General features: G+C 39.0%; 1 protein-coding gene across 1 annotated transcript in view; it reads left to right on the forward strand.

Moving 5' to 3' along the window:
- The window catches only part of LOC128641803 (uncharacterized), a 123,657-nt gene that overhangs the window by 87,416 nt on the left and 22,151 nt on the right, over positions 1-14,090 (forward strand). The window contains exons 5-7 of the mRNA XM_053694342.1: positions 4,699-4,755; positions 9,542-9,613; positions 10,634-10,975. Of these exons, the coding sequence (XP_053550317.1) occupies positions 4,699-4,755; positions 9,542-9,613; positions 10,634-10,975 (471 nt within the window). The remainder of the gene's footprint in view (positions 1-4,698; positions 4,756-9,541; positions 9,614-10,633; positions 10,976-14,090) is intronic.

Raw genomic sequence — 14,090 nt, forward strand, 5'->3', positions numbered from 1 at the left:
AAAGTGCCCCTGTTTTTAAATAGTATTTTTTAGAAACTGGGCACTTATTCATTAAAATTTACATTTATTTTTAAGGGGGGTGAAAAGGGGGGGGGTGATTTATGAGGAGAACTATATCTCAAAGACCAAAAGATTTTACAGACGTGAAAATTGGTATTTAGTGTCTCCTTTAACCCCTTAATGACCGAGGACGTGCAGGGTACGTCCTCAGGCGTTAACTGCCTTTTTTTTGAGGACGTACCCTGCACGTCCTCGGTGTGGAAAGCAGCTGGAAGCGATCCTGCTCGCTTCTAGCTGCTTTCCGGTTATTGCAGTGATGCCTCGATATGGAGGCATCCTGCATCCTTACTGTGGCCCTCTCTGCACCAGATATCGATGGCCGGTATCGTTGGTGGGTGGGAGCCAACTTGGGAGGCGGGTGGGCGGCCATCGGTGTGCCGTGTGACGTCAAGGGGGGCGGGATCAGGGGCGGGATCGTCGGGGGGCGCGCACGGACGGTGGCGGGCGCAGTGGCGTCACTAGGGTTGGTGTCACCCAGTGCGGTAAGTCATGGTGTCACCCCCCCCCCCAGAACGCAGACACACACAAAAACACAGGCACACACACATACAAACACACTTAAAAACATACTCAGATGCACACACAAACACTCGGAAACACACTCAGACACACACCCAAAAACACTGAGACACACACACACAAAAACACTGAGACACACACACACACAAAAACTCAGACACACACATACAAAATATGTAAACTGCACTGCATTAATTATAAAGCTCATGCCTAGAGCTGCTCCCTGGCTCAGCAGAGCATCAAATGAAAGATAAACAGAGCACTCTAAAATAAATCACTGAAGAAAAGGTTTAGGCGCGCTAACTATGAAAATTCTGCTCTCTGACTCTGTTCCAAGTCTGTCAGTGCACAGCCCTGGGCCGCATGTCACTGAGAAGTGAGCACAGATAGGCAGGCAGGTTTAGGCTAGCAACGCAACTTTGCAAGCCCCACGGCACGCCCACAACATTCATAGTGAAATTGGGCAGGGGAGGAGCAAAGTACAAACAAGCAAAAGCAGCCGGGAAAACTATTTGTTGAAATTGCAGCACTGGCTCAAGGGGCAAAAAAATTGTGTGTCTACAACTTCCCCAGTCCCACTAATGTTCACAAATGCCAGCCTCTAATAAAATAATCTATGCATCTCAACCTTATATTTCTTTGAATTTTTTTTTTTTTTGGTGTCACCCCCTGGAGAGTGTCACCCAGGTGCGGCCCGCACCCCCCGCACCCCCTAGTGATGCCACTGGGCGGGCGGGCGCGTGCACGGGGCGGGAGCGGGTGGGAACCGCTACACTACGGAAAATGTTTTAATAAAACATGGCCTAATCTTGTTTGTGCAAAAGCACAAAAAGAGATCGTGGAGGGAAGCTACACTACAGAAAAGTTTAACAAATTTAAAAAAAAAACAATTTTTTCTTCTAAACTGGTACTGGCAGACAGCTGCCAGTACCCAAGATGGCGCCCATTAAGTTAGAGTGGGAGGGTTATAGAGCTGTTTGGGGGGGATCAGTGAGGTTGGGGGCTAAGGGGGATCGTACACAGCATCATATGTAAATATGCTTTAAAAAAAAAAGCCAAAAAAATATATAGCTTTTATTTTAGTACTGGCAGACTTTCTGCCAGTACTTAAGATGGCAGGGACAATTGTGGGGTGGGGGAGGGAAGAGAGCTGTTTGGGAGGGATCAGGGGGTCTGATGTTTCAGGTGGGATGCTGAGCTCTACACTAAATCTAATATTAACCCTGCAAGCTCCCTAAAAGCTACCTAATTAACCCCTTCACTGATAGCCATAATACACGTGTGATGCGCAGCGGCATTTAGCGGCCTTCTAAATACCAAAAAGCAACGCCAAAGCCATATATGTCTGCTATTTCTGAACAAAGGGGATCCCAGAGAAGCATTTACAACCATTTGTGCCATAACTGCACAAGCTGTTTGTAAATGATTTCAGTGAGAAACCTAAAATTGTGAAAAATTTATCGTTTTTTTTAATTTGATCGCATTTGGCGGCGAAATGGTGGCATGAAATATACCAAAATGGGCCTAGATCAATACTTGGGGTTGTCTACTACAGCACACTAAAGCTAAAATTACCCCAAAAAGCTCCGTACATGCTCACTAATTAACCCCTTCACTGCTGGGCATAATACACGTGTGGTGCGCAGTGGCATTTAGTGGCCTTCTAATTACCAAAAAGCAACGCCAAAGCCATATATGTCTGCTATTTCTGAACAAAGGGGATCCCATAATTGCACAAGCTGTTTGTAAATAATTTCAGTGAGAAACCTAAAGTTTGTGAAAAAATTTGTGAAAAAGTGAACGATATTTTTTATTTGATCGCATTTGGCGGTGAAATGGTTGCATGAAATATACCAAAATTGGCCTAGATCAATACTTTGGGATGTCTACTAAAAAAAAATATATACATGTCAATGGATATTCAGAGATTCCTGAAAGATATCAGTGTTCTAATGTAACTAGCGCTAATTTTGAAAAAAAAAATGGTTTGGAAATAGCAAAGTGCTACTTGTATTTATGGCCCTATAACTTGCAAAAAAAGCAAAGAACATGTAAACATTGGGTATTTCTAAACTCAGGACACAATTTAGAAACTATTTAGCATGGGTGTTTTTTGGTGGTTGTAGATATGTAACAGATTTTGGGGGTCAAAGTTGAAAAAAAAAAAAAACTTTTTCTAATTTTTCCTCATATTTTATAAAAATTTTTATAGTAAATTATATGATATGAAGAAAATAATGGTATCTTTAGAAAGTCCATTTAATGGCGAGACAAACGGTATATAATATGTGTGGGTACAGTAATTGAGTATGGGGAAAATTACAGCTAAACACAAACACCGCAAAAATGTAAAAATAGCCAGAAAATGTAAAAACGGACAGAAAATGGAAAAGTGCTGTGGTCATTAAGGGGTTAAAAATAAAGAAACACGTGTTTTACCATTTCCTGAAAATCCACTTAAGGGGGGTGAAAAGGAGTAGTGATTTATGAGGATACCTATAAATATCTCAAAAATAAAACATGTTAGAAAAGTGAAAATTATAATTTAAAATCTTCATTATAAACTTAGTTTACATGACAAATTTCTTGCTCCTAACATCAGTTCTCAAGATATGGATATCACAAAAAAAATCAATACTTTTTTTTCACATCTACATTTAACATTAAAGTAATTGTAAATAGAATAATAATAACAACATATTTTTGATGTGCCGGACAGACGCCCTACCAACAACTTAACTGATTGGTGCCCATGTACGAGAAACACTGAGAATTAACGAAACTCACAAAGTTTGTGAGGGTACATGTTATTGCGAGTGGTCGCGTTTTTGTTATTTTTTACAATTCACAACATCCATGTGAGGGAAGCCGCGAGCAACAGCTATTACTGTATATCGTTAACATGTAAGCAGTGATTTAAATCCCTATTGCTGCTAGTAACAAACAAAAAAGTGTTTTTCCCCTAACCCTGCCCCAAGTTTACAGGAATATACAGAAAGCATTGATAGTGTAACACATACAAAGCAATTATTTTAAAGGGATAGTAAAGTCCAAATTAAACTTTCATTATTCAGAAAGGGCATATAATTTTAAACAACTTTCTAATTTACTTTTATCATCAAATTTGCTTTGTTCTCTTGGTATTCTTAGTTGAAAGCTAAACCTAGGTAGACTCGTGCTAATTTCTAAGCACTTGATGGTCGCCTCTGGATTTGACAGTTTTTTCACAGCTAGAGGGCGTTAGTTCATGTGTTTCATAAAGATAATATTGTGCTCATACACGTGAAGTTATTTAAGAGTCAGCACTAATTGCATGAAATGCAAGTCTGTCAATAGATCTGAGATAAGGAGGCAGTCAGCAGAAGCTTAGATACAGGGTAATTACAGAAGTATATTTCTATAACAGTGTTATGAAAAACTGGGGAATGGTAAATAAAGGGATTATCTATCTTTTTAAACAATAACATTTTTGGTGTTTACTATCCCTTTAACTCTTTGTCTGCTTGTAACACACAGAGATATTTTAACTAGTAGCACATACAGCGGAATAACACACCCCATGGTTGGAGGTAACAAACACAGAACAGAGATTTTAGCACAATTGCTACAAGTAATATACACAGAGTAGTATTTTGACATGCCTTAACTGTCAGTAACACATAAGACAATACACTTTTAACCCTCCTTGGTTGGCCTGTGCTGCATCCCCTCTTTCTGACAACATATTATAATGGCTTTAAAAGTTTTTTTTCAACTTTTATGGTTTCATGTCCCTTTAAGTGTCTAGTTTATTAAACAGATTTTATTGGACAATCTTTAGAAATACTGTACAGTCTGGTTGAATATTGGACACCTGACAACCTTACTTACACTGATTTGTACATTAAAAATACCAGCCATACCCATAAAACACTGGCTGGTTGGCAACCCTAACTGGAATAGAGCTTAGATGATGGTACTGGGAGAGGATAAAGTAGACAGAAGAGATTATTGTGTTAGGCATCAAACTAAAGTCCCTAGTGTTTGTTATAGCCTCTATTAATCTTCTATATAGTTAAATAACATTTTGTAGCATTGTCAAAATACTATGGTTAACAGATTAATTTTTTCACTTTACAGGTCAGACAGGAACTGTAAACAAGCCTTTGATAAAGAGGAAAAAAAAAACAAATCAAGGTAAGGGGTCCAGTACTGCCATATAATAAACACTATGGGGGATATCTAACAAGCCATCAACTTTGTTGCATTCGACGGCACCAATACGGGCCTAATTACGATCTCTATATTTATAAAAAAAAGCCTGCAAAAAGCCGCGCACCAAGTACGGGGCAATGAGCATCGGACTGTTGTTAACTAGCAGTCATCAATCTCGCTGCTATTTGGCTTTTTACCAACTTTATTTATACCCTGTCACTAAACGCTGCCACTATACTAAAATGTTTAACCCCTATCCCGCCACTCCCGGACCCTGCCGCAATGAAATAAAAGTATTAACCCCTATCCCGCCGCTCTTGCACCTAACCCCTATACCGCCTCTCCCGGACCCCACCGCAACTAAATAAAAGTATTAACCCCATCCCGCCGCTCTTGGACCTAACCCCTATACCGCCTCCCCCTAAACCCCTGGCCTACCACATCACTACCACTAACTAAACCTATTAACCCCTAAACCGCCAGCCCCCCACATTGCCATAAACTAAATTAAGCTATTAACCCCTAAACCTAACAACCCGCTAACTTTACATTAAAATTACAACATCTCTATCTTATAATAAATTAAAACTTACCTTTAGAATTAAATTAAACTATATTAAACTATTAATTATGCTACCCTAACCATTATACTAAAATTACATTAAACTACCAATTAAATTAACTATATTACATATTAAAAAAAAACTAACCCTACTCACATTATTTAAATCTACAATAAAAAATTACTAAGTTTCAAAAAATCAAACACTAAGTTGTAAAAACAAACAAACAAACACTAAGCTACAAAAACAAACACTAAGTTACAAAAACAAACAAACCACAGTATCAAAAATAAAAATGAATTACACCTAGCCCTATCAAAATAAAAAAGCCCCCCCAAAATAAAAAAAAAACCCTAGCCTACAATAAACTACCAATGGCCCTTAAAAGGGCCTTTTGCGGGGCATTGCCCCAAAGAAATCAGCTCTTTTGCCTGTAAAGAAAAATACAAACACCCCCAACAGTTAAACCCACCACCCACACAACCAACCCCCCCAAATAAAAAACCTTATCTAAAAAACCTAAGCTCCCCATTGCCCTGAAAAGGGTATTTGTATGGGCATTGCCCTTTAAAGGGCATTTAGCTCTTTTACTGCCTAGACCCTACTCTAAAAATAAAACCCACCCAAAAACCCCTTAAATAAACCTAACACTAACCCCCGATGATCCACTTACAGTTCTTGAAGTTCTGCTTGAAGGACTCATCCAGCCAGCAAAAAGTCTTCATCCGGGCGGCCTCTTCCATCTTCATCCAGCTGGCAAAGTCTTCATCCATGCGGCCTCTTCTATCTTCATCTGTCCAGCGCGGGTCCATCCTGAAGACATCCGGCGTGGAGCGGGTCCATCCTGAAGACATCCGACGAGGAGCTCCACTTCAATACGGTCTCTGACGTAAACTGGATCTTGAATGCAAGTGACATCATCCAAGATGGCATCCCTTGCATTCCTATTGGCTGAAAGGTTCCAATCAGCCAATAGGATTTGAGCAGCTGTCATCATATTGGCTGTTCCAATCAGCCAATAGGATGAGAGCTCAATCCTATTGGCTGATTGGAACAGCCAATAGGATGAGAGCTCACTCCTATTGGCTGATTGGAACAGTCAATAGGATGAGAGCTGCTCAAATCCTATTGGCTGATTGGAACAGCCAATAGGATTTTAGCGGCTCTAATCCTATTGGCTGATTGGAACCTTTCAGCCAATAGGAATGCAAGGGACGCCATCTTGGATGACGTCACTTGCATTCAAGATCCAGTTTACGTTGGAGACCGTATTGAAGAGGAGCTCCTCGTCCGATGTCTTCAGGATGGACCCGCTCTGCGCCGGATATCTTCAGGATGGACCCGCTCCACGCCGGATGGATGAAAATAGAAGAGGCCGCATGGACGAAGACTTTGCCGGCTGGATGAAGATGGAAGAGGCTGCCCGGATGAAGACTTCTTGCCAGCTGGATGGATCCTTCAAGCGGAACTTCAAGAACTGTAAGTGGATCGTCGGGGGTTAGTGTTAAGTTTATTTAAGGGTTTTTTGGGTGGGTTTTATTTTGAGCAGTAGGGTCTGGGCAGTAAATGAGTTAAATGCCCTTTTAAGGACAATGCCCATACAAATGCCCTTTTCAGGGCAATGGAGAGCTTAGGTTTTTTTAGATAGGGTTTTTATTTGGGGGGGTTGGTTGTGTGGGTTGTGGGTTTTACTGTTTGGGGGGTGTTTGTATTTTTCTTTACAGGTAAAAGAGCTGATTTATTTGGGGCAATGCCCCGCAAAAGGCCCTTTTAAGGGCCATTGGTAGTTTATTGTAGGCTAGGGTTTTTTTATTTTGGGGGGGCTTTTTTATTTTGATAGGGCTATTAGATTAGGTGTAATTCGTTTTTATTTTTGATACTGTGGTTTGTTTGTTTTTGTAACTTAGTGTTTGTTTGTTTGTTTGTTTTTGTAACTTAGTGTTTGTTTTTTTTGTAACTTAGTAATTTTTTATTGTAGATTTAAATAATTTGAGCAGGGTTAGGTTTTTCTTAATATGTAATATAGTTAATTTAATTGGTAGTTTAATGTAATTTTAGTATAATAGTTAGGGTAGGTTAATTAATAGTTAAATATAGTTTAATTTAATTCTAAAGGTAAGTTTTAATTTATTATAAGATAGGGATGTTGTAATTTTAATGTAAAGTTAGCGGGTTGTTAGGTTTAGGGGTTAATAGCTTAATTTAGTTTATGGTGATGTGGGGTGCTGGGGTTTAGGGGTTAATAGGTTTAGTTAGTGGTAGAGATGTGGGAGGCCAGGGGTTTAGGGGTTAATACTTTTATTTAGTTGCGGTGTGGTTCGGGAACGGCGGAATAGGGGTTAATACTTTTATTTAGTTGCGGCTGGATCGGGCGGCAGATTAGGGGTGTTTAGATTCGGGCTTATGTTAGGGTGTTAGGTGTAAACTTTACTAGTTTTCTACCATATAAATCAATGGGATATCCGGCAGCATCGAACATAAGATTTTGCTGCTTTCAGACTCCCATTGATTCCTATGGCATCCGCGGCCTCCAGGGTGGCGGATTGAATACCAGGTATGCTGGGCTGGACTAGCCGTGAGCGTACCAGTTAACTATTTGATAACTTTTAAAAAGTGTCAAATAGTGCCGAATGTGTATTTGGAACATCTGTAATGACGTAAGCATCGATCTGTGTTGGATTGAGACCGGCGGATCATATGTTACGTCACAGATTTCCACTTTTGCCGGTCTGTAGGCTTTGATAACTAGGTCAAATCAAGCTTGCCACAATTACGCTGCAGAATTCCACCATATTTACGGTTGATGGCTTGATAAATATCCCGCTATGACCTAGATTACAAGTAGAGAGATACATTTGTTTCGCTCATGCGTGCTGAATTACAAGTTGAAAGTAAACCGTTAGCACGCAAGAGAAAGGCTCAGGCACTCTAACTTCAGGACTTTGGATACTGTGACCGTGCTATCTCCCTCCCTTCATAGATAAAGCCAGCACTCAACCAAAAATACAAAAAATGAAGTCTTTATTATATCAAAAATTAATAAAAACCCAAATAAATTCTTAGCTTAAATAATTTTATTCATTTTAATGCTTTTGCATACAAATTTGACATGTGAAATATTTACAGTAAATACAAAGTTAAACACTTTATTACATTTAAATATTGCATAAATATGAATTTACATGGTTTCAGCTACTTAACTGCAAAGGGTTTGTATATATGTCTATATATGTGTACATATGTATTTATGTGTTTATATGTGTATATATGTGTAAATACATATATACACACATATACATACATAAATACATATGTACACACATATAAATATATATCCACACATACATAAACATATTTAGACATGTGTATGTATGTGTATCTATGCTGAAGCCCTTTGCAGTCTGTATTAGATAGTGTTATTATGAGATTAACTTTACTGTATATGTATTTTTTATGTGTTTTAGACACTTTTGACTCGCATAACAGTTAACCAAAAGTCTGAGGTATTCCAACGTGCGTTAAATTAAATTGCACTCAAATGATTGCGTTTACTTTCAACCTGCAATATGCGTGTTTCTTACAACGCGTGCAAACAGCTGCAATAAACCAGATATCGCTCGCACTAAACAGCGCCACTAGTAATCTAGCCCTAATTTAGCAAACAAGTTGTTAATGCATTCATCAAACATTCATAAGGTAGCTACGAAGTTACAAGGTGTTTTATGTCCATTTGAAGCAGCCCCAGAAAATGCAGATAGATTTTATGGGACGTTTAGGCCCACACCACCCCTTTCAGTGTGGCTTTAATCATGCATTCCTCACCTGCAAGTAAACACAGAGCTCCTTGACAGAATTTTTATGCCAAATATTTAAGGCAGCTTAGGTGATGTTTCACTTTCTTTTATAAGCCATTTTGTTCCATTAGAAAACTGCTGTTAGTTAAGCCGCATGAGAACTTGATATCAGGTTAACAAGTATAAGATAGTTAAGATAACAGGGATATACGGTTAAACAAGGAAAAACTATATAAAAAACATGAGTTTCAAAAACTTTTTAAATGGGATTTTGCAGGGATTTTAGATATTTTAAATGAACATTCAGTCGGTCGCAGTTCAGTTGTGCATTAATTTGAGATTTGTAGGCAAAGTAAGTTTGTTGTTTGTAAAGATAATTGCCTGAGCTAGAATGTCTTTATTTTCTTTCAGATCCTAAAGCCCCAGAAGTTGAAGAAATAAAAATACCCGAGCTGATAATAAATACTGAAGCAGAGTTTAAATGTAAATGCTCCAATTTTTTCCCAAATGATCTGCGAGTGGAATGGCGCCAAAAAGAGGGAGGAAGAGACTTTGTTCGTGTTAATTTAGGAAACTGCAGAATTCCTATTATTCAACAAATAGAGCAGCCTGATGGCGCATTCACATGTACTGCAATATTAGGTTTTACTCCACCCGAGAACTCAGAGGAAGAACTTGATTTCATGTGCACAGTGGAACATTCTGCTCTGCTCTATAAATATAGCATAAATATGAATTTACATGGTTTCAGCTACTTAATTGCAAATGGTTTGTATATATGTCTATATATGTGTACATATGTATTTATGTGTTTATATGTGTATATATGTGTAAATACATATATACACACATATACATACATAAATACATATGTACACACATATAAATATATAGCTGCAATAAACCAGATATCGCTCGCACTAAACAGCGCCACTAGTAATCTAGCCCTAATTTAGCAAACAAGTTGTTAATGCATTCATCAAACATTCATAAGGTAGCTACGAAGTTACAAGGTGTTTTATGTCCATTTGAAGCAGCCCCAGAAAATGCAGATAGATTTTATGGGACGTTTAGTCCCACACCACCCCCTTCAGTGTGGCTTTAATCATGCATTCCTCACCTGCAAGTAAACACAGAGCTCCTTGACAGAATTTTTATGCCAAATATTTAAGGCAGCTTAGGTGATGTTTCACTTTCTTTTATAAGCCATTTTGTTCCATTAGAAAACTGCTGTTAGTTAAGCCGCATGAGAACTTGATATCAGGTTAACAAGTATAAGATAGTTAAGATAACAGGGATATACGGTTAAACAAGGAAAAACTATATAAAAAACATGAGTTTCAAAAACTTTTTAAATGGGATTTTGCAGGGATTTTAGATATTTTAAATGAACATTCAGTCGGTCGCAGTTCAGTTGTGCATTAATTTGAGATTTGTAGGCAAAGTAAGTTTGTTGTTTGTAAAGATAATTGCCTGAGCCAGAATGTCTTTATTTTCTTTCAGATTCTAAAGCCCCAGAAGTTGAAGAAATAGAAATACCCGAGCTGATAATAAATACTGAAGCTGAGTTTAAATGTAAATGCTCTAATTATTTCCCAAATGATCTGCAAGTGGAATGGCGCCAAAAAAAGGGAGGAAGAGACTTTATTCGTGTTAATTTAGGAAACTGCAGAATTCCTGTTATTGAACCAATAGAGCAGCCTAATGGCGCATTCACATGTACTGCAATATTAGGTTTTACTCCACCCGAGAACTCAGAGGAAGAACTTGATTTCATGTGCACAGTGACACATTCTGCTCTGAAACTGTCAATTATAAAAACCACAGGACCCCTTACAATTCTAGGTGGGTACATAATAATTATATATTAATTTAAACAGAAGTTATGTACTGTAAAATAGGTCATATTTTAAAGGAAAGCTGCTGGCAGACAAAAGTGTTTCTTTTCTGACAGTGTTATGATATTTTCTTTCTTCACATGTCCAGTTATTCTTTGTTATGCTAAGCACTGCAGCCTTCTCTGAAAGATAAGGTCATGGATTAAAGTCTTTTAAAGAACTGACCAGAAATATCAGTAGAAAACATGAGTTCCTCCCCACAGCATTACTTTTAGATTTCATTCTATTTTTCTCAACATCAATTTTGTTTAATGACTTTCTATCTTAACTGGCTTACATTATGCCCTACTTCCAAAAAATGTGCATTTGTTAAGGATTCTCAAACTTATCACAATATTCCTTATTGAGTGTCAATAAGGAAGGTCTGGTGTTCAGCCTTAGACCCCATGAGATCTTCTTTACCCAGTGGTATTCTATAATGTTTCTGCATATAAATCCCATGCTGTAGTTTTGTTCATAGCCTTAACACAAGTTTCATTTTGATTTTTGTCCATGCCATGCGTCAATTTTCTCCTCGTCCCAAGCTTTAGCAGTTTCACATGCAGTGCCCTGCGGTTCCTCTCAACTAGCTCCTGGGGGTGTTTATTTACCAGGAGATTTTCCTGCGCAGATAACTTCTAAGGTTTCTGCTGCCTTATTAGCCTTCCCTATACTGTAGCTGGTAAGAGAAAGAGGAAATCTAAGAACTTTCTCATACCAAGAGTTCTGAATCTTAGTCTGCATTAGTCAGTCTTTCTCAGTTATCTGTAGAAGATAATTCCTCAGTGGCTTCTGAGGGAGAGATCTCTGAGACTGTGGTGGCTAGTACAGCAGATCCAGAGGCGCACCTCTGATTGCTTTTGAATCAGGTCCTTGCTACCTTGGCGGACTCTGACTCTACTGTCGCTGAGACTCCTAAGAAGTCTAATAAGCTTAAAGGGACACTGAACCCAAATTTTTTCTTTTGTAATTTAGAAAGAGCATGCAATTTTAAGCAACTTTCTAATTTCCTCCTATTATCAATTTTTCTTTGTTCTCTTGCTATCATTATTTGAAAAAGAAGGCATCAAAGCTTTTTTTTTTGGTTTCAGTACTCTGGACAGCACTTTTTTATTGGTGGATGAATTTATCCACCAATCAGCAAGGACAACCCAGGTTGTTCACAAAAATGGGCCGGCATCTAAACTTACATTCTTGCATTTCAAATAAAGATACCAAGAGAATGAAGAAAATTTGATAATATGAGTATATTAGAAAGTTGCTTAAAATTTCATGCTCAATCTGAATCACGAAAGAAAATTTTTGGGTACAGTGTCCCTTTAACAGAGTGTTTGATGTCAAACCTTCATCGGTAGAGGTATTTCCAGTCCCAGATCGTATGTCGGAAATTATAGCTCAGGAAAGGGAAAAACCAGGGTATTCCTTTTTCCCCGCCCCCTGTTTTTAAGAAAAAGTTTCCTGTAGCTGACTATGTACGTGACTTGTGGTGCACCGTACCCAAGGTAGAGGGCGCTATATCTACTCTAGCCAAAATAACTACTATCCCTCTTGAGAATAGTTCTCCTTTCAAGGATCCCATGGATAAGGTGCTGGAAGCTTACTTAAGAAAGATGTACATTCATCAAGGTTTACAATGGCAACCTGTTGCAAGTATTTCTACGGTTGGGGGCGCAGCATCTTGCAATTCCTTGTCTGACCTAATTTCAGATGAAACTACTATAGAGGAGATCCAAGATAGGATTAAGGCTCTAAAACTGGCTAATACTTTTATCTGTGATGCCAGCATGCAAGTTGTTAGACTGGGAGCCAAGATTTCCAGCCTTGCGGTTCTAGCCCGCAGAGCTCTGTGGTTAAAAATCTTGGTCTGCAGAAGTAACATCTAAATACAAAATGTTGTCTTTACTCTTTAAGGGCAATACTTTTTTTGGTCCTGGTCTGGCTGGGATCATTTCTGAGATTACTGGTGGAAAGGGATCTTTCCTACCTCAAGAAAAGAAGTGTAATTTTCGTTCCTTTTGTAACTTCAAGGCACAAAAGTTTACCTCTTCCAAGCTGGAGCACTCCAGTACTTCATGCAGGTCCAGACAGCCTTGGAATAAGGGGAAGCAAGCCAAGAAACTTTCCTCTGATTCTAAATCAGCATCCAGTCCTGGATCAAAAAGGAGCCAGGCTTTCCTTCTTTTGACAGGCTTGGACCCCTCAAAAAGGAGGGAAGGTTCCTTCCTTCAAGATGGAGACTATTCGCTCCATTCTTCCCTTGGTTCAGGAGGGTCAGTTCATGACTTCCATAGACCTGTAGGACACATATCTTCATATTCCTTTTCACAAGGAACATCACTGCTCCTTGGATCTTTACAAAGGTCCTAGGGGCCCTTTTGGCGGTGGTCAGATCTCAGGGTATAAAGGTGGCTCCATACCTAGCAAAATCCTTTAGCAAAATCTCCCACAGACACTCTGTTGTCTATTTTTCATACTCATGGGTTTTTGGGAATGATCATAGATTCTCTGTCTATGAAGATTTTTCTGACGGAGGTAAGAAAATCCCAAATTCTTGCTTCCTGTCTTGCCCTTCAGTCCTCTATTCGTCCATCAGTGGCTCAGTGTATAGAAGTAATCGGCCTAATGGTTGCTTCTATGGACATAATTCCTTTTGCTCATTTCCATCTAAGACTTCTACAGCTATGCATGCTCAGACAATGGAACGGAGACCACTCTGATCTCTCTCAGAAGACAGTCTTAGACTCTTTAACGAGAGACTCTCTATCTTGGTGGATTTCTCAGGATCATCTGTCTAAGGGAACCTGCTTCCTGAGACAATCTTGGGGAAATTGTGACCACAGATGCCAGCCTGTCAGGCTGGGGTACAGTTTGGGGCTCTCTAAAGACTCAGATTCTTTGAAACCGGGAAGGGTCTTCTCTCCAATTAAACATCTTGGAACTGAGAGCAATCTTCAATGCTCTATCATCTTGGTCTCAAAATAGGTTCTGTCCGGTTTATCAGATTTCAGTCGGACAACATCACCTCAGTGGCATATATCAAACACCAGGGAGGAACTCAGAGTTTCTTAGCCATTAAGGATTTG

Source organism: Bombina bombina, chromosome 11, assembly GCF_027579735.1.
Source record: "Bombina bombina isolate aBomBom1 chromosome 11, aBomBom1.pri, whole genome shotgun sequence".
Taxonomy (NCBI): domain Eukaryota; kingdom Metazoa; phylum Chordata; class Amphibia; order Anura; family Bombinatoridae; genus Bombina; species Bombina bombina.